The sequence below is a fragment of the Cydia amplana genome, chromosome 5, assembly GCF_948474715.1.
Source record: "Cydia amplana chromosome 5, ilCydAmpl1.1, whole genome shotgun sequence".
Taxonomy (NCBI): domain Eukaryota; kingdom Metazoa; phylum Arthropoda; class Insecta; order Lepidoptera; family Tortricidae; genus Cydia; species Cydia amplana.
Window position 1 is genome coordinate 8,543,615 of NC_086073.1, and position 22,687 is coordinate 8,566,301.

Genomic DNA, 22,687 nt, shown 5'->3' on the forward strand with positions numbered 1-22,687 from the left:
GATTCCTGCCCACCTTACGGATTCCCCCCTCAAGCAAACCTTTAACATTAATAGAGCACAAATATTGCCCAAATTTCACGGGGTGAAGTGAAACTTCATGTGTATTATCGGGAGATAGATCTGACTTCATTTGCACGTGAATCACATACGGACCAACGTCCGATTGGGTGTAGCACTGCCTACCAATGGGAGGTGATGCTGATGCTTGAATCTTCGAAGATTGACCTACTTTTGTTTTTTTAGGAATGTCAGACGAGATCTCTTTTAAATTAATCGCGGATCTTTTGAGGGAAGACGATTTGGCCATTACGTATTCTTCTTCCATATCAGGAGAGATTGATGCTTCACGGTCTGCCGCCGGAGGACTTTGCGGGGAGTTTGACGCAAGATTAATGGCCGCCATGGCCGGCCCGGGTGATGGGTTAGAAGAACCCATCACTCTGCCGGCCATATGAGAACAATCTGAACCCAACAAAATGTAATAAATATATAATAATTGGACAAATAAATAAATAAAATACTATTTGCATAAAATCCGCCCCTAGAATGAATAAATATAAAAATTTGGGCCGAAAAGATTTTAAACGTCACTACCCTTCCCGCACTCCAAAATCGAAATTCCTACGTTGTTTATTTCGATTGACGATTACTATGACAGCGTTTTTTTTTTCTTTTTTGGCATTTACTACAGTAGCCAGTGTCATGTCGATATAAAAACACTTTAAAAATGGAAAGGTTGAGTCCTCAATACAGTGACATTATAACTCAAACAAGAACCATCCAAAGGGGGGTGGGGGGAAATTTCGTTATCTGCCTCTCTATCACTCTTGCATATACGAGCGAAATTTAATGGTGGCAGATAACGAAATTGGTATCGCGGCAGGCCCTCTTTAAACAAACCGCCTTGATTCATCAATGTTATATTTATTAGGAACAAACGTTGACTGCCGACTGTTCTATATACGAAATTGGTATCGCGGCAGGCCCTCTTTAAACAAACCGCCTTGATTCATCAATGTTATATTTATTAGGAACAAACGTTGACTGCCGACTGTTCTATATATTATACTACTCTTTGCTGCCCACTTCTAGCGCTGGCGGTACACCGCGAAAATCAGTAAAATGCTGCAAATGGTGTTAAAGGTCTGAAAATCGGTACGATTGATCTTTAGGACATTTGAAACAATTTGACCCGAAGCGCCAACAAATAAAAAAAACGAGAGGAGTTATGACGTCATGTTTTTTTGTATGAAATAAAAAAAAATGTTTAGAAACCTATCGTGTATGGTATTAAACGAAAGGGCTTTCTGAGCCAATGCTAAAAATATATCACATAGTTACATTTCAGTCATTTTGTTTAAATTATAATAAAAATAGTTTTCAAAACATACCAAGTTTGGGCTTCTCCAGATACAATACCATAATTTTTTTTTTGTAAAATATACCTCAAATTATCCCTAACATCCTCATATCTAACCCTAATAAAGCAATTTTGAAATTATTTACATTTAGGTTTTTTTTTTAATTTTTCAATTTTACAAAGTGTAATAATAGCCCTGCCGAATTACTCAATACGAGTAATAATGTCATTCGGGTAAAATAAGAGTATTGAAACTTGCTTTTTCTACTCCCGTACTTTTATTTGTCATTTAAAGGGTCGTGCACACACCTTTAAACCCCTAACTTATAGTTATCAACACAAGTCTTTAGTCTATTCCCCAAAAAAAATATTTGTGCATACACGCAGTATCTTTTTGGCACTTTTACGATACTTCGTGTAATCACCACTTAAAAAATATTGTATGGAATACATTGTTTCCAATCTAATTTTAATTGTCATTTCTGACAGATGAGTAAACCATATACATGTTTTGGTTAATGGTACGATTATTTTCATCTTTATAGGGCTGTATCTCCTAAACCGTGCGTCGTAGCACAAAAATAATCAAATTTTCGTTCCCCTTTGAAACTCCTAAGTAATATTTAGAAAACACAAAAAACAAAAAAATAAAGATTTTTTTTTATAGGGTTGTATCTTCTAAACCGTGCGTCGTAGCGCAAAAATATTAAAATGTTCATTCCTCTGTAAGAAACCCTAATTAATATTTAAAAAAAACACAAAAAAGAGATTAAAAAACACAAAAAAAAATTTATAATGCTGTATCTCCTAAACCGTGCGTCGTAGCGCAAAAATAATCAAATTTTCGTTCCCCTTTAAGGAACCCCTAAGTAAGATTTAAAAAACACAAAAAAAGAAAAAAAAAAGAAAAAAAAAGAAAAAGAGGAAGAAAAATATTTATAGGGCTGTATCTCCTAAACCGTGCGTCGTAGCGCAAAAATAATAAAATTTTCGTTCCCCTTAAGAATCCCACGCACTGAACAACCTATCACATTAGGACATGAAACAATCATCATCATCCATTTTTATTATTATTTCATTGCATTTCAAAGTAAGTGCTTGGTCGTAGAAAAAGTATTGTATGCAACGTTGTTTAACTGAGTCAAAAAATACTAGTGGCGTCTTTATTAACAATTTTCGGTTGTTGTTTGTTGTTATTGTTACTCACGCCACTCGCCTTTTTTGACCTCTCTTAAACAACAGTTGCATAAAATACTATTACATGTTCCTTTGGTAATATCTAAGCTTTAAGTAAGAAAAAGTTATGATGAGTGGGGGGCGGAGAACTCGGGAAAGGGGGGACGTTAAAGGTGAGTTTTTTCGGTTAATTCTTTCTTAATTATTACATAGACAATTTTTACTACGACTTATAGATTCCGAGATATAAGCGACTTTCTGAAAAAAACCGTTATATATTAATTTTATGCTTTCTTTTTAAATATTTAATTGAGAGATTCATAGATCACACTATGTAAAATTGAAAAATAAAAAAAAACCTAAATGTATATAATTTCAAAATTGCTTTATTAGGGTTAGATATGAGGATATTAGGTATAAGATTAGAGGTATATTTTACAAAAAAAAATTTGCCGTATTGTATCTGGAGAAACCCAAACTTAATTGGTATGTTTTGAAAATTATTTATATTATAATAAAAAAAAATACTGAAATGTAATGATGTGATATATGTTTGGAATCGGCTCCTAAAGCCCTTTCGTTTAATACCAAACACGATAGGTTTTTAAACAATATTTTTTTATTCCTTACAAAAAAAGATGACGTCATAACTCCTCTCGTTTTCTTTTTATTTGTTGGTGCTTCGGGTCAAATTGTTTCAAATGTTCTACAGATCAATCGTACCGATTTTCATACCTTTAACATCATTTGCAGCATTTTACTGAATTTCTCGGTGTACCGCCAGCGCTATATAGGTATACTTGGTCAACCAGATCTTGACAGTAGACAAAGGCGGCAATTTTGAAAAATGTAGGCGCGAAGGGATATCGTCCCATGGAAGATTTGAATTTCGTGCCTTTTTTTACTGACAAGATTTGGTTGACCAGCTATATACATATTATACTACTCTTTGCCTACGCCTTTGTTTTAAACTTTTTTTTAACAAGTTTTCACAGACAATTAAAAATTTGACATAGACACATCAAGGCGGTTTGTTTACAAAGGGGCCTATCGGGAAGTGCGAAAATCGAAACTCAGCTATTTGCCTCTTTATCGCTCGAATATGCAAGAGTGATAGAGAGGTTAGATAACAAAATTTCTAATTTCTGACTGTATTTTTCTTTAAATATTTTCAAATATAATTAAGTTGCGTTGTTTTATCACAAAGTTAAAAAGACTTAAAAGACCACTGTTTGTATCATCACCATCAGATCAGCTCGATGGTAACCATAAAAATATTGTATTGTCACCCATATTACATATTATGTACTTATGTAAATTTTCAGCTTCATTGAACACCCGAGAAGTGGGTCAAATCTAGACACGCGGTAGCGTGTCCAGCCAAGTTCAAAGAAAAAGGAACTGGCGACGCAGCAACCGTGTGTAATATTACACGAACCATTTCGAGCTACTTTTGACCCCTTCACAACTTGAAACCTACTTAACCTACACACATGAAATTTGGCACATGTATTCAAGTCCCTTAGCTTGTTCAAAATACACTATTTCATAAACATAGCTCAAACAGTTATTGATAAATTAACCTTTAAAAACCGGCATTTTTGTGACTGACTGACATATAGATCAAAAACCTAACCCACTTCCAGGTGACCTAGAAACTTGAAATTTGGCATCAAGGTAGACTATTAGGTGTATATAGAAGGAAAAATGTGAAAATTGGAAATGATTGATATTTTGATGGAAAAAATAATAATTAATACTTATAGACCAAAAACCTAACCCACTTCTAGATCACTTAGAAACTTGATATTTGGCATCAAAGTCGACTATTAGGTGCATATAGAAGGAAAAATGTGAAAACTGGAAATTATTGATATTTCGATGGAAAAAAAATAATTAATACTTATAGACCAAAAACCTAACCCACTTCTAGATGACTTAGAAACTTGATATTTGGCATCAAGGTAGACTATTAGGTGCATATAGAGGGAAAAATCTGAAAACTGGAAATTATTGATATATCGATGGAAAAAAAAAATACTTATAGACCAAAAACCTAACCCACTTCTAGATTACTTAGAAACTTGATATTTGGAATGAAAGTAGACTATAAGGCGTATACAAAAGAAAAAATGTGAAACTGAAACTTTTTGACAATTAACCGCGCGTTAGCGAGGGTCTCCTTTTCAGCTTAGGCAAACTGCTTTCATGATGAATACTATAGTAATTTCTGTACAAAAAGTAATGATATCCCAACAAAAACATAAATGTGAAATGAGAGCCAAGTTCAATATTGAGAATATGTGTCGTTGTTAAATCGCCGACAAAAGAATTGAGATCTATATGGGTGCCAAGTTCTGTGCTGTGTAGAAAATCCTGAAATTATAAAGGATTTGTCTTGGCTAGTTTTTAACAACAAACCAAGTTTTTGAAAAACTAACAGAAAAATATATATTACCTATATGCCTATACGTAAAAACTAGCCAAGACAAATCCTTTATAATTTCAGGATTTTCTACACAGCACAGAACTTGGCACCCATATAGATCTCAATTCTTTTGTCGGCGAGTCAACAACGACACGTATTCTCAATATTGAACTTGGCTCTCATTTCACATTTATGTTTTTGTTGGGATTTAATTTGCATGATTTGATTGGAACCACATTGGAACAGACAGACAACCAACGGGACAGATGAAACTAAGTAAAAGCTTGAAAAAATGTGGCTTTTTCAATTTCTATTGCAACTTCAGATGAAAACGGGGTTTCTATTGTTTCCCAGATAGTTTTAAGCCATAATGTATTGTTTGCTCGAATTTTCGTTAGTCATAATTCATTTGGTTCAGAAACGCGTCACTTTTCAGGATTGCCATAAAACAAATCTAACCTAACCTAACCTATCTATAGGATAACCTAACTAAAATCTTGAAATGTTAACGGTTTCAGTTTTATGAGTAATGATAATATGACAAACAATACATTATGACTTAAAACTTTATGGGAAACAACGGGACCCCATGAAAACGTCCTTATTGAAGCATAAGGACCCTTAGTTTATGGAAAGCCACATATAACAACCAATTCGAGGCTACTAGGTGGCAAAATACGACTCAATACGAGTAGGTAGGTCAAATACACGAGAGTAAGGATTTATATTTGGCCAAATATTCTTGTGACAAAGTTATTCTTCCTCGCGTTATCTCGATTTTGCCACGGATCATGAGAACCTATTGTTCGCTTGACAATTAATCTCAAGGATTGGCGTAGGCACTAGTTTTTCCGAAAGCAACTGCCATCTGACCTTCCAACCCAGAGGGTAAACTAGGCCTTATTGGGATCTGTTAGGCTGTTAAAGTTTAAAGTTACCTACTCGTAAGTCTCGTAACACAACATATAAGTTTCACATAACAAAATTACTTACATATATATATATATATATTATGTACCTAAACATATTACTTTTCTAAAAAAAGGACTGAAATCTAGTGCTGCGAAGAAACGGTATTTTTGTTCGGCTTTTTTGTTGCTATTTTGGCATATGGATACATGGTAGAAGAAGTAAGTATGGAATCCTCCTCCGTTTTGCGTGGTCCGACGCACCTGGCCGGGTTTTCGCGATTTTCCGTCAATGTCTGTCAATACCTTATTTCTTACGAACACCTAAAATAATAAGTTTAAAATTAATCTCAATGTCTCCAGTTTGCTGTTCATTCAAACTGACAAAATCCAAATTTCTGAGGCAATATACGACCGCTGTCTTATATAAGCCATTAAAATTCATCATGAATAACCCCACGTTGCGTTGTTATAAATTTAATTAAATAAATAATTATTGTATTTAATTTATAACAACTAATTAGGCATAGCGTCCAATTTAGAATATGACACAGGCACTAGTTCTTACGAATTTTACCTTAATTTATTAATCAAAGGACCTGAGGTAAAAGTGAGAAGAGGTTAATAAGCAGATGCACCAGCTAGTCGCCGACGCTCCGCTTCCCCCGGGATTAGCCCTTAAGCCTGCACCTAACAGACTGGCTCATAGGGGGCTATGAGCTTGCTGTTGCCTCAATTTTCATTTTTAGAAAAAAAAACTAATCTACTAACTACTAACAACACAATAAATGCTTATTTTGCCGCATTCTTCACTATCTCTCCCTATTTCACTGCCATCTAACCCAGAGGACAAAAATATAGCTTATTGTGGCTACTGGCTACTCCGTCTTCCTCATGACTCATGATATTTTACTTCACCATAAAGTAATTGGTGTAATATCAAATGATATTTTTCACACAAGTTACAAGAAGTTCATTGCTAAGAGCCGGGGTTAGGACCCACGACGATTGGTTTAAAATTTAAACTTTATATATAATTTGTTACCTAGTAATTATACTAAATCTGTTTTCTTTTTGACATTTAGTGGTATATGTATTGCTGTATGTTTATTGTCAAGTTTTTTTTAATTCTGGACAATTGTCATATATTCGTTTTCATGATAGATCTACACCAACGCAACTGCATGTCATGTTCTTGCGGTTTATTTTTATAACGCCAAGATCGAAATTTGACTGTTAACTCCATCTTGCGTCGAGTAGGGGAATCAAAAAACTATAGAAAATAGAAATGCAGTTTACTCTATGCCATAGAATCCCCTTTTAAATGTCATAAATCCAAACATGGCGGCCATACCAATAGACAACCAAGTCTAGCGATGAAATGATTTGTTTACATGAGATTCACTGACAGGTGACACACTTTACCTATTCGACAACCCATGATTGTTCAGATTCAAATGAACTTCAACATGCGACGTCAAAAGTGGCATGTCGAATAAGGCCCCAGTTGTCTGTACAATTACTCATTGGTTTACTTAGTGCCAAAAACATTAATCTCTGTGTTGATTATGATAAGACATCTTCAGTTCTCGATTAACATTTTTAGTGGATCGGTAATGCGCATGCGTACGATATTCTGAGTTTGAGAGAGTAACTGTCTTTGTCCTTTGTACGAACGAATACCCGTGCCCCACCATCACATATTCATAAGGCCTCATTTTCATGGAAACGTTTTGCAGAAACGTTCTGGTACCTACGTTATATTACCTGATGTGAACGTTTACGTTACTTATATTATGTTGCCAATTCATAGATGACTAAGTATTTGTACAATATGATTTCACTATAATAAACATTAACCAACGCACACCGTAAGGTAAGAAAACTGACCCAATTAGGTACGTAGACCACACAGAAAAGACCGTACACATACCGGCCATAACTGTAGAAACTACACCGTTTAATTCTGTTAACTTTGGCGTAAGTATGGCTAAGTTTTTTTATCATATAAAATAATTAAATGTGTAATATGAAAACGCTCTTGGAGGCACCATTAATTGCGTAAGAAACTAAGAATAATCATAACATCGATATATGTATATGTGACGTTTTCAATCAAAAGGCACCACATTGCTGGTTGTCGATAAGATTGATTTCAAAGTAAAGCTATATGGAATTAGCGCCTTATTGACAACAATGACAACCGACAATATAAATACCCTTTTGGTTGAAAATTGCACATATCGTTTTGGCATCCCTATGGTTAGGTTAAGACTGCTCGGAAAAGTCGTGAGCCGATCACGTCTGGTCTGAATAATTGAGTTAAATATCAAAACCACTCACTGTCTATTAGTGTTTGGTATTTATTTTTGTGGCTTTCACTTAAAAGCGTACTTAAGAAATCAAAGCAATTCTTAGGGTTACCGCAAAACACGGAAGTAAAAAGTCGTTACAACTACCTTGAAGGTGCAACGGATTATCGGTTCTATCTCTATATTTTCTATGAACAATAGATTACAAATCAAATAATAGATGAAGGGCCACCCATGGCGTCTAGCCGACCTTTAGTCCTTTACTCTGAAATACCATCGGCCAAAAAGAAAAACGAAACACTATGCCGACGGAAATAAGCGTGAGAAACGATAATATTGCATAGAATACAATTGTATTTTGTTTTTCATACAAAATACTTAAATTGTCTATCGACCGCTATTTGAGAAAGGGCAAAATAATTAAGTTGATCAAACAATTGAAAAGTATTAAGTGGGTGTCCAGACTTGTCAATCCATTTAGTAGACAAGTTCACTTTTTGGAACACCTCATTTTTCTGATTCCGTTAGGTAGAGTTGCACAGCATATCGATTTACTTGACTCAGTAACAGTTGTGTTCAAGCGAGTAGGTATAACAGGCGTTAATGGGTTAATTACGTAATTAATAAGAAAGCTCTTACGTGAAAGCACTCAGCCTACATTAGAGAATGAAATTATTTACATTTGACAGGTATAATATTATCATTTATCATTATCAATTAGCTTTTAATTTATCAGACGTAGATAACGTCGCCTGTTAACAAGGCTTGTCGAGGATATTACTGACAATAGCTTTTAGTGATAATAGCTGTCCTTGACCACTAGCAAACAACTTTAATTAGATGGAACATAATTTGGCTTGTTAATTAATTGGATTTAGCGCATATCCACTTATTTTATTCGCACTTCATGACATGGAGAGTATTGAGCACGCTGTCAATGTCACCAATATACTGTACAGTGTTTTTTTAGGGTAAGTCTATATATCAAATTAAAAGTAAATATTATGTACAAGTTTTCGATGTAACGGAATGCGGCATTGCGCTTCTGTATTTAGTTACATTATGTTTGCGTCCACTATATCCTGCCATTTGGCTTGTGTTGTGATTAGGTATTTAATATCAATTATGATTGTGATTTATGAAGGTCTTTATCGTGATTTTTATTGTACGCGCTGGTCTCAACGAGTGGTCGACATTGTAAGGCGCGGGCGGCGTTAACCGTGCCTGGCTATATATAACACGAGGGCCGCGAACCGGGGCGGCGGCGCGGCGGCGGCTGCAGCGCCGCGGCGCGGTCGTCCAAGCCGCGCGGCAGATTGACGCCGCACCGACTTCTTTCCTACCTACCACTTATTGAACCAAAAAGCTTTTAGCTGTTATAGTCATGCTCTATTTTCCTATCGCCGAGTTAGTTCCTCTACGCTGGAACGGGTAGTTCGTTTTAACTCGCCTGGCGTCATAAGAGGAAATATTTACATGATGAATAATTTTATAATTTTATGTATATAGAGTTTATATTACCTATAAACTCGATACATACAATTTAAGTTTGTATTTGTCATACTAGTATGGCCCTACAGTTGCCAATTACCATTGGTTAATTGGAGTTGAATCCTTAAATATTCCTTTACAATAACAGGCTTAAATTTATTGTACCTATGATTGATAAACGTTTACATGAACCTATTGGCCATAATTTGGCACAAAATAGGCAAGAAAAGTGACGAAAAACTCGCACATCTGTTAGGGAATTCTATAATGGGGACTAAGGAGATGACGTCAGTTCGGCAGCCGCAGTCATCGGCTAATTTTCGATTGCCAAAAACCGCAAAACCATAACAACGTTGCAGTAGAGTTAAAATATTTCTGGGTATTTTATTATATTACAACTAGCGTGTTAATTGCTTTTTGGGGAATAGTTAGCCATGGACATGAGACAGAGATGAGATATTTATTATTTCCATTATTTTTGCTACCTTTCCATGCAGCTTTCATTTCACAATTAAATTGATCGTGAGGGTATAACTCACAGCTTTTTATATACTTGCATTATCGCATTGAAAGCTTGCTCGTGTTGCTCACATCTGCGCTTTTTTATAGAGGTTATTGGCATAATGGAGGATGGAGGAGAGTAGGTATATACGAGTACGTAACACAGTAACCTCGTGAATGGCCCCTTTTACGTGCGGCGGGACATGAATGGAGCATTTCGTGCTAGGACAAATTCTGGCCGGATGAGCTACGTATTAAGTATTATGGTGACTAATACGTAGGGTGTTTGTGAATTTATGAATGACTTTCCTATACCTTAACCTAATCATGAGTCATCTTTGTAAGAATTGCGTGACGTCTGATGGTGTAGGAGCTCTCATGAAAAGTCTTTTAGTTGCTTCAAGGCTGAATTAATCCTAATTAGTTTCCAGACACATTGAGTTGGCACGAATGGCTCGATATGCCAAGAAAATAATAGAATGGCGATATTACTCAATACGAGGATTCCGCGGCAAGAGTCGGCCGAGCCGGAGTGTCACGAGCGCACGTGTCGGCGGATGAGATGCTTGGAGATCTGACAAAATTAGTTCATCGATACATGCAGCATGTAGCTGTACTGTTGGAATGAACTAGGACGATTCTATTTTATTTTGTCTGTCTGAGCAGAGATCTGTCGGTAACTGAATAAAAAGAAATGGATAGTTTCAGACCAAGCTAACTTTGTACCGACTTGGCAAGCGACAGAGTGTGGAAGTGCTTCCACAAACGTCAAATTCCTATGAATATATGACATTTACAAACGCACTTTCATACTTTGTCACTGTGTAGAGTTAGCTCACCATGACTATGGGTAGTCTGTATAAAGTCTGTATAAAGGTGAGATTCTGATAGCAACATAATCAGCAACTATTGCAACGTAGTTCTTCTCTTTTAATGAAATACATTTTTACGAAGTTTCAAGTTCCTGGCTAAAAATAAAATTTCAACCCCATACAAACTTTCAACCACTTATTAACCCTTTGAAAGGATGAATTTTTAAAAACGCTGGAATTACTTTAGCTACTTGTATTCTAATAATATGCTTTTATACAAAGATTCAAGCCCCGCACTCACAAAAATGTTTGTTCTCCATACAAACTTTCAACCCCTTTTTCACCACCTTGAGAGATGAATTTTCAAAAACGTTGAAATTAGTTTTCTTCTCTTTTTATTAAATAGCTTTTTACGAAGTTTAAAGTTCCTACCTTAAAATAAAATTTGAACCCCATACAAATTTTCAACCCCTTTTTAACCCTTTTATAGGATGATTTTTATAAAACGCTGAAATTACTTTTCTTGTATTCTAATAATATGGCTTTACTTATACAAAGATTCAAGCCCCGCACTCACAAAAATGTTTGTTCTCCATACAAACTTTCAAACCCTTTTTAACCCTTTTAAGGGATGAATTTTATAAAACGCTGAAATCAGTTTTCTTCCCTTTTATTACAATACCTTTTCACGAAGTTTCAAGTTCCTAGCTTAAAACGAAATTTGATCCCCTGACAAAATTTCATCCCCTTTTTAACCCCCTTAGGAGTTGAGTTTTTAATAACGTTCACTTAATGTTATTTTGTTATCTTATATTATGCCTTTATAAGAAGTTTTAAAGAATTTGTAATGGATTCCAACTTTCAACCCCTTTTTAACCCTGTTAGGGGATGAATTTTTAAAAACGCTGAAATTACTTTTGTTGTATTTTAATAGTATGTTCATATGCAAAGTTTCAAGTCCCGCACTAAAAAAAATATTCTTACAAACTTTCAACCGCTTTTTCACCATCTTAGGGGATGAATTTTCAGAAACGCTGAAATTAGTTTACTTGTTTTTTAATATTATACCTTTTTACAAAGTTTCTAATTCCTAGCTTAAAATAAAACTTGTACCCCATACAACCTTTCATCCCCTTTTTAACCTCCTTAGGGGTTGAATATTTTAAAATCGCTTCTTATCTTTTGTACACTTTATAAATGCAACCTAGTGTGAAAATTTCAAATTTCATGATTTTGTAGTTTCGGCTCTGCGTTGATGAATCAGTCAGTCAGGACATGTGCATTTATATAATATATAAATGCTATATATTATATAGAAGATGTGAGAAAGATTGTCGTTATACCGGATAAAGTAAGCATTATCGTCGGTCATTATCGCGTGCCTACGTTCTCGAAAATGTAAGTCACCCAGAGAAGAAATGCAGTTCGTAAGTGCAATAGCCGTCATGCTCAGTTTATCGTACGATTTCTCTCATATTTTTTGCATGTAATAACTATTGTACTAATAATACTAACCGCCGTCAGCGTAAGTCTCTGAGCCGTAGCCGTCCTGCAGCCCGTTGGCCCACGTGCCCTCGTACTTGGCGTTGCTGGTGGTGCTCTGTCGCACGCCGTAGCGGCCCTTGTAGCCCTGCGTCCACTCGCCGCGGTACAGCCACCGGCCGCGCGTCTCCACGCCCAGCCCGTGACGTTTGCCGTTCTGCCATTGCCCCTCGAACGAACTTCCACTGCAAAAGAAAAAGAGTCAATATAGGATTTAAGTTGGTGTAAGATGGATAGTATCTCAATTAACGAAGGGATTAATTAATAGTTGTTAACCTACGTTTAAGGGTGCCTTCATATAGCACAAGCCACGGAGGTACCTACACGTCGCATCTATTTGGTGAAATGAGGCGGATGTAGTATTGATGTTTAATGCCTAATACACGACGTGCATAGTAAAATGAAGTGTACTTAAAAAAAACTTATAACGTAACATTTTAACAAATCATGAAAGTCGGGATAGTGAGTATTATATTCTTTGGTCGGGATGAACTACTACTAGTACCTAATGAACACTAAGAATCTACAGATTGGCCAATAGGGAATGTATTTCCAGACATTATTTACGACTGAAGATAGCACGCGTACTACACACATAGGAATGTTTCTATTACGTACCAAATTCAATTTGTTGCAATTAAATACGCAAATGAAGGTATACTAAAACACTGAAATAAACCTTTGTATTTAAATACTCTTCACATTTAGGAGAACCTGGCGAAAACACTAAATGCATTTTCCTAATTGCTAGATTGCTACCTAGGTAATATTTTTTTAACTTTCATAATAATATGCAACGTCGACGGCTCATAGAATAATAATGACCATATTTACACGATATGACGCACGGGCTATTATAATTTCTTTGTTTTAAGTATTGTAAATATTTATTTATTCTAGTTAACGTTCCAAGTGGTGGTGCGGCATTTAGCTCGCGACAGCTCTTATGAGTCGACCTATCAAAATTTATTGATTTGTCATCTTAGTTTTGTTAACGTTATTTGTTGAGACAGACTTTACATTGACAATAAAATATTATTATTTCGTCATATACTTAAGACGTCCAGTACCTAAACGATACATAAATACATTATACATAAAATTTCTTTCTGTTTTTATTAGTTGCGGCAAGATAATGGAGTGGTCTGTTCCCCGCTCGGAACGTCGGAACAAGCGAGCTTAACCTCTATTAATATCGCGCCTGTTACACATTCTGCGGTAGCGTAACTGAATATTACATGTTATATCAACAGACTTCAGTTGTAAAAGGTAGCCTTGAGCTTTGAGCTTGAGCTCACTAAACTAATTGTAACAGTAACTTCGTAGGGCGATACATAATTGTTCACTTTGCAGGAGGCGCGTCCTTTCATGTAAAATGTCTGATAGTGTAGGTACAGTAGTCAGATCTATCGATCGCTTATAATCTTGAATAGAGGTCACACCATGGCGAACGCAACTACGTTGTTTTCGCTAATTAAGTTCTTGGGGCTGTATGTCCACTTTCTATATAAATGTTTTCTGAAGTAGCCATGTCAAGCCCTGTCATATTGCAAAGTCAAATAGGGTCTAGCCCAGGATTTTTACTGAAATGATAAAACAATAAGACAACGAAAAATGTGAATTGTAGTTGATTATAAAGTGACTGCTACTAGATTCTGAATGTGATAAAGAGTTAACTATTGGCAAATATAGTTAGCCGCCATGTAACGCTCGTTAGTAATGGCTTCGTCAGGCGTGGCTCACTCCGCGATTTCGTCGCTTTGCTACAGGTAGCTAAAAGTACATCCGTTCCACCCCAATTTTGGGGAAAGCCATAAGCCGCGCGTGGCGCTGTCGCCACCTAGCGGCCATATCTGTGCTGATCGTAACAGACGCGTTTTGTTAGAGAGTGAGTCTTCTGTAAGTACCTAGTACTATTATTTATTCTGTGGCTTCGTTTAGAAATCGTAACAGCTGCCGTTGGGAGTTATACTAGCGAAATGTAAACTGATGCTTGTCAAGTTTGCGTGTCGGGTGAACGCAGGGAAAATTACAAATTGATCCGCCCGTGCATCTCGCTCGTACATACCCATTGGTGTGTGTGAGATATATGCTGCGAATTATAACATGTATATAATATAACAAATCAATAAATAAGTATTTTTTACAGATTACAGCTCGAGCTTCAATCGTTCGCGGAGGGTTATTCCCACTAGTTACCACCAAGTTGTTACCAGTGGTAACTATTGGGAATTTTTTTCCCACCTTTTACCACTGGTAACTACTGGGAAAAATTATTCCCAGTAGTTACCACCAACTCGGTTTGGTGGTAATTACTAGGATTTTTTATTCCCAGTAGTTACCACTAAAAATTTTGTTAGAGTTGAATACTAATAAAAACAGTATAAAATAGTATAGTATAAATATAGAGTGATTTTGAATTACCGAATAAAATCACTTAAACATAATCTAAATGGATTATTAAATTTATCCTTGCATATATTATAGTTTTTGTACTAGTACCGGTTAAACTGTTTCAATATTTTTTCGTCACTTTTAAGGCAGTTTACTAAAACACTAATCGACTTAATAATGATTTATTAAATCACTCTATATTTATTTTTAATTTTTTTGTACTGTTTTTATTAGTATTTAACCCTAACAAAATTTTGGTGGTAACTACTGGGAATTATTTTTCCCAGTAGTTACCAGTGGTAAAAGGTTGGAAAAAAATTCCCAGTAGTTACCACTGGTAAGAACTTGGTGGTAACTAGTGGGAATACTTTTATACTTTAATTTTATTTTTAATGACATTGTTTTATTATTATTTTGTTGTAATGATTGCATGTCATAAATTAGTGATTTAGTACCTTAATGTACAATTTTGTAAATATTTTGCATGTTGATGTAGTGTCGACTGAATACTGTGTCTAACTATTTTAGTATAAGATCTGATTGTTACGTATTCAAGCAAATAAATATATTCTATTCTATTCTATTCTATTCTAATAACCCTTCGCGGACTTCAGGCTAGCGTTGTCTGAGGCGAAGAATGTTACAAAAGAGTTCACAATTGTATCATGTTATAGTTAGGTTGAGTCAAAGGGTCGCTCAAGTTTGATAAGCGTTATAAAACACAACTTTGGGAACAAATCAAATTATTAAGTAGTCACACTACTATAATATATAAATTATGAACTGAAATAGATGTCATATACTTAATTAAACAAAAAGTGACGAAGCCCTCCAGTGGTGAAGGTTTTTCTTTAATATATGACATCTATTTCACGTTATGAAACTATTAAAAATTCAATTAAAATTCAGATTCTGATTTACCAAATTGTTATGGTTTTGATCTTCTTATAATCTTGTATTCACATGACCCACAGTGCATATCATGCGCACCAATATGCGCGAGCGAGACGGTTAATGATACGACTTCCAGGCGACCTAGCCAAGGTGACAATCGCTATCGCTTCGCCATCGAATCGCTTTGTGTCTCTATCACTCTTTCATATTAGTGTGACAGTGACAGTTGCGTTTCGTTCGCTACGGAGCGTAGCAATGGGCATGTTGTCTACGGGGCCAGTAGGTACATTTCGTTCGCACCATAAGCAGTGCCGGATTAACCAATAAGCAAAACAACCACGTGCTTAGGGCACCACGTCTAGGGGGGCACCAAAAACGTAGGCAAAAAAAACGCACAGGCTGCATTAGCATTGCAGTCTTGGAGGAGTATGTACCTACAATATGAAACTTTTTGTACGTGTAGAAGTACCCATCTAATACCGAAGGGTCGTAGGAATAAGAGAGTGAGAGCACGTAAGAACGTCTTCATCGTAGGCATGTGATTTGACCATACACGGAGACCCTCAAGCTCATGGCCAAAAAATCTTGCCGTCGGGCTTGCGGCCAGCCGATTTTTTCGACATAGATTACCGATTATATAGCGAATTTCGCTCTCTTGCACGCCAGATTTGTCGGCCAGGCCAAGTTGCTGCATAGCCGCGATCCTGCGACCTAATTGTTAAAGTGTTATAAGGGGCCCCGCCGAAGCCGAAAACTAAAAGCATCCTATCAAATCGCGCTTTCGAGAGATGCCAAAGAGCGAGCACTATGAGAGTCGTGATTACATAGATTATAGATTCGTTTTCAAGCCACTCTTTTGCAGTTCGGCGTTATGTCTTATGCGAGGCCTTCCACCTCACGCCAAAGTCGATTTTCTGCCTCAATTACACTTGGGCTTGATCCAAATCCAAGCTTTCTTTCTAGCAGCTTTCTGCCTAGCTCACACTTCGCCACAGGTTGTAAGTATGATAACGTGCCGCGGTCGGACGCTCGGGACGTCCAGCCTTATGCGGAGCTAGGCCTTCGGCCTCGTCCAGTAAAAATGTACAATTGTCTATCGAATTGCGTTTTTTCTATCGAAAAAATTTCACGCTCGCTACGTTCGCGTTTTTATTATCATTTTAAAGGTTACTAGCGACCCGCCCCGGATTCGCACGAGTTAACAAATATACATAAACCTTCCTCTTGTCTCCCTCCATCTAAATCCGTTGCATAGTTTTAAAGATCTAAGCATACATAGGGATAGACAGACAGCGGGAAGCTATTTTGTTTTATACTATGTAGTGCAGCCAACTTTGAGAGGGGTGACATTCGGATGGCGACTGCAGCAGCATTCCTGTTCCAAAGTTACTGCTGCAGCACTGTGAATTTCCGTGATAAAATGATGTGACGGATTGAAAATGACCGTCACTCAATTTACCAAAAAAATTCAATGTAATCTTGATGACCCTAGGGAGACGGGGCACCAATGGTCTAGAAATGCTTAGGGCACCAAAATACCTTAATCCGGCACTGACCATAAGCGTGATCTATCGCCAAGGTCTTAACCATACAAGATTCAAATCATAAGAAATTGTTAAATCAAAATCGGCTTCTACGACTGGGCGGTGAAACGGGAAAACAGTTTATTAATATTTATGTAACAACACAATCTTAGCTGTAGCGTTCTAAAAAACTTGCTGACCATAAAAGAGTAATTAAATTATAAATTTTTTCTACTCCCGTACCTTTATTTGTCATTTAAAAGGTCGTACACACACCTTTAAACCCCTATGTTATAGTTGTCAAGACAAGTCTTTAGTCTATTCCCCAAAAAAGTATTTGTGCATACACGCAGTATCTTTTTGGTACTTTTACGATACTTCGTGTAATCACCACTTAAAAAATATTGTATGAAATACATTGTTGCCAAGCTAATTTTAATTGTCATCTCTGACAGATGAGTACTAAGTGCATTGCTGCCAATTTACAAAATATTCATTAGGTTCTATAGTAGAAACAATAAAATTGCTTCAGAAGTCAGAAACGAGCATGTGACACCCGTAATATAGCAAGATCCATAGACTACGAACACCGCTTAGCGTTGCTTGTTAGTCTCCATAGGCTACTGTGGCCAAAATCAAGAAAAAAAACTATCCAAAATTGTAATTTAACTAAGAGCAAGTACCAGGGCCTCATGAGTTACAAGAAGGTGTCGCTGACCAACCGGCCGGGGGCGCGGGGCGCGGTGGCCGGGTTTGGTTTGTTTGCCTACATATATGTCCTATATGATTCCACTTGTTTAAAGTATTATTTTTGTTGAATGAAGAATATTTGTTAAATTTACAATTTTTTTTTCAAAGTAAGTGCTTGGTCGTAGAAAAAGTATTGTATGCAACGTTGTTTAACTGAGTCAAAAAATACTCGTGGCGTCTTTATTAACAATTTTCGGCTTCGCCTCAAATTGTTACTCACGCCACTCGCCTTTTTTGAGCCCTCTTAAACAACGGTTGCATAAAATACTATTAGTTACGACTTCGAACGTACCTAGGTGATGATAATAATATGTAAATATGTAATGTAGCTACACCCAAGCTATAATTACACACCGATTATTTACATCCTCGTCAAGTAGGACGTGGAGGGGTTATTATTATCTATATATATATATATATAAATGCAAGTGTCCTGACTGACTGACTGACTGACTGACTGACTGATTCATCAACGCAGAGCCGAAACTACAAAAGCTAGAAAGTTGAAATTTGCACACTAGGTTGCATTTATAAAGTGTACAAGAGATAAGAAGCGATTTTGAAAAATTCAACCCCTAAGGGGGTTAAAAAGGGGATGAAAGGTTGTATGGGGTACAAGTTTTATTTTAAGCTAGGAATTTAAAACTTTGTAAAAATGTATTATATTAAAAAACAAGAAAACTAATTTCAGCGTTTTTGAAAATTCATCCCCTAAGGTGGTGAAAAAGGGGTTGAAAGTTTGTATGGAGATCAAATATTTTTGTGAGTGTGGGACTTGAAACTTTGTATGTGGGGATATTATTATAAGTCAAGAAAAGTAATTTCAGCGTTTTTGAAAATTCATCCCCTAACAGGGTTAAAAAGGGGTTGAAAGATTGAATCTATTACAAATGCTTTGAAACTTCTTAGAAAGGCATAATAGCCGATTACAAAATAAAGTAATTGCGACGTTTTTGGAAATTCAACCCCTAAGGGGGTTAAAAAGGGGATGAAAGTTCGTCTTGGGGTGCAAATTTAATTTTAAGCTAGGAACTTGAAACTTTGCATATAGATATTAAATTTAAATACAAGAAAACTAATTTCAGCGTTTTTGAAAATTCATCCCCTAAGATGGTGAAAAAAGGGTTGAAAGTTTGTATGGATATCAAACATTTTTTCGAGCGCGGGACTTGAATCTTTGTATTTGGGGATATTATTAAAAGACAAGAAAAGTAATTTCAGCCTTTTGTAAAATTCATCCCCTAACAGGGTTAAAAAGAGGTTGAAAGTTTGTATGTGGTTCAAATTTTATTTTAAGCTAGGTACTTGAAAGTTCGTAAAAAGATATATTATTAAAATACAAGAAAACTAATTTCAGCGTTTTTGAAAATTCATCCCCTAAGGTGGTGAAAAAAGGGTTGAAAGTTTGTATGGATATCAAACATTTTTTCGAGCGCGGGACTGGAATCTTTGTATTTGGGGATATTATTAAAAGACAGGAAAAGTAATTTCAGCGTTTTGTAAAATTCATCCCCTAACAGGGTTAAAAAGAGGTTGAAAGTTTGTATGTGGTTGAAATTTTATTTTAAGCTAGGTACTTGAAAGTTCGTAAAAAGATATATTATTAAAATGCAAGAAAACTCATTTCAGCGTTTTTGAAAGTTCATCCCCTAAGGTGGTGAAAAAAGGGTTGAAAGTTTGTATGGATATCAAACGTTTTTTCGAGCGCGGGACTGGAATCTTTGTATTTGGGGATATTATGAAAAGACAGGAAAGTAATTTCAGCGTTTTGTAAAATTCATCCCCTAACAGGGTTAAAAAGAGGTTGAAAGTTTGTATGTGGTTCAAATTTTATTTTAAGCTAGGTACTTGACAGTTCGTAAAAAGATATATTATTAAAATACAAGAAAAGAAATTTCTGCGTTTTTGAAAATTCATCCCGTAAAGTGGTAAAAAAGGGGTTGAAAGTTTGTATGGATATCAAACATTTTTTCGAACGCGGGACTTGAATCTTTGTATTTGGGGATATTATTAAAAGACAGGAAAAGTAATTTCAGCGTTTTGTAAAATTCATCCCCTAACAGGGTTAAAAAGGGGTTAAAAGTTTGAATCCATAACAAATGCTTTGAAACTTCTTAGAAAGGCATAATAGCCGATTACAAAATAAAGTAATTGCAACGTTTTTGGAAGTTCAAACCCCTAAGGGATTTAAAAAGGGGATGAAAGTTCGTCTTGGGGTGCAAATTTTATTTTAAGGTAGGAACTTGAAAATTTGCAAATAGATATTAAATTTAAACACAAGAAAACTAATTTCAGTGTTTTTGAAAATTCATCCCCTAAGGTGACGAAAAAGGGGTTGAAAGTTTGTATGGATATCAAAAATTTTTTCGAGCGCGGGACTTGAATCTTTGTATTTGGGGATATTATTAGAAGATAATACAAGTAATTTCAGCGTTTTGTAAAATTCATCCCCTAACAGGTTTAAAAAGGGGTTGAAAGTTTGTACAGGGTACAAATTTTATTTTAAGCTAGGAACTTGAAACTTCGTAAAAAGGTATTATAATAAAAGAGAAGAAAACTAATTTCAGCGTTTTGGAAAATTCATCCCTCAAGGTGGTGAAAAAGGGGTTGAAAGTTTGTATGCACATCAAATATTTTTTTGAGTGCGGGACTTGAATCTTTGTACAAGGGCATAATATAAGAATACAAGAAAAGTAATTTCAGCGTTTTTAAAAATTCATCCCTTGAAAGGGTTAAATAGGGGTTGAAAGTTTGTATGGAGATCAAACATTTTTTTTGAGTGCGGGACTTGAATCTTTGTATAAAGGCATATTATTAGAATACAAGAAAAGTGATTTCAGCGTTTTTGAAAATTCATCCCCCAAGGTGGTGAAAAAGGGGTTGAAAGTTTGTATGCACATCAAATATTTTATTGAGTGCGGGATTTGAATCTTCGTATAAGGGCATATTATAAGAATACAAGAAAAGTGATTTTAGAGTTTTTAAAAATTCATCCCTTAAAAGGTTTAAATAGGGGTTGAAAGTTTGTATGGAGATCAAACATTTTTGTGTGCGGGACTTGAATCTTTGTATAAAGACATATTATTAGAATACAAGAAAAGTAATTTCGGCATTTTTGAAAATTCTTCCCTCAAGTTGGTAAAAAAGGGGTTGAAAATTTGTATGGAGGTCAAACATTTTTTTGAGTGCGGGGCTTTAATCGTTGTATAAAAAAGGCATATTATTATAATACATAATAAGTAATTTCAGCTTTTTTAAAAATTCATCCCCTAAAAGGTTTAAGAAGGGGTTGAAAGTTGGTAGAGAGTTCAAATGTTATTTAAAGCTAGGAACTTCAAACTTCGTAAATAGGTAGTTAGGTAGTAGGTTTTACTAAATAGTGGACTTGAAAATATGCTGGGGGTTGAGAGGGATTATATAGAGAACAATTTTATTCAGTTAGGGGCTTGAAACTTCGTAGCCAGGTTGTGTATAATAATTAACAAATGATTAACTGCAGTCCCTACTGCTATCGTTTTCTGCATAATGTTCTAAGCTAATATAGAATATATAACCACCAATATACAAATCCACGCGTACGAAGTCGCGGGCAACAGCTAGTTAACAATATGTATGTACCTAAGCTCAATCTGAAGCTACCTATAGTGACCTTGAGGCAGTAATTATGCGACCAAAAATCGAAAACAACAAGTGACCGATGACTGTAAAAACGATTTTCAGCGCTCAGTCTAGAATGGTTGACATGTTAATTGTGGGAAAAGCATACTTATGCTCCAATAACGAAACGTAGGTATCCTGAAGAACTTTAGATTGTAAACAAATCAAACATCCGCAGGATTACGAAGGTGAAAAGGAGTAGATACCCAACATATTATCTATAGTATTTTTAACATAGCTTGGGTACGATGACAGCTGTCATCGCTTTACATTTTATAACCTTAAAACATGTTATCGTTGAGTATAGAGTCTGTGAGGAAAGAGAAGACATATACTCTATACTCAACGATAACATGTTTTAAGGTTATAAAATGTAAAGCGATGACAGCTGTCATCGTACCCAAGCTATGTTAAAAATACTGTCATCCCAATACAATTTTGTAGTCTGTGCGGAAAGAGAAGAGTCGTGGAATGTATTGGGCCCACGGAAGAATACAATACATTCCACGACTCTTCTCTTTCCGCACAGACTACAAAATTGTATTGGGATGACAGCTGTCACCGCATCCAAGCTATGTGAATAATACTATTATTAATAAGAGTTACGATGTTGTGACATATATAGGAAAACGCTACGAATATCTACGGCGTAGCGCTACGATTTACCTATGTACCTGTGTTGTAGGCATGTCATATAGGTAACTTGGTATAACTATATATATAGATTAGGTAGTATGTATGTGCCATTTTCATGTTACAAATTCCTATATTTAGGTATCTAAATATATATGTAAGTACTCACTACTCATATGGAACTGCGACTATAGTTCGTTTTTTTTAGCATTAGAAAGAACTTGAAAGAAGGTAAGCGATTTTGTCATGTCTTTTAATTGAAAAACACTTTTTAAAAATCAATAACTATTACTTATGAAAGCAGAA

The 22,687-nt window shown here is 35.7% G+C and overlaps 1 protein-coding gene across 2 annotated transcripts in view; it reads right to left on the reverse strand.

The window, feature by feature from the left end:
* Positions 1–22,687, reverse strand: part of LOC134647966 (junctophilin-1) — a 55,801-nt gene that overhangs the window by 20,831 nt on the left and 12,283 nt on the right. For both annotated transcript variants that reach the window (XM_063502378.1, XM_063502377.1), the window contains exon 2: positions 12,504–12,715. In XM_063502378.1, coding sequence (XP_063358448.1) covers positions 12,504–12,715 — 212 coding nt within the window. The remainder of the gene's footprint in view (positions 1–12,503; positions 12,716–22,687) is intronic.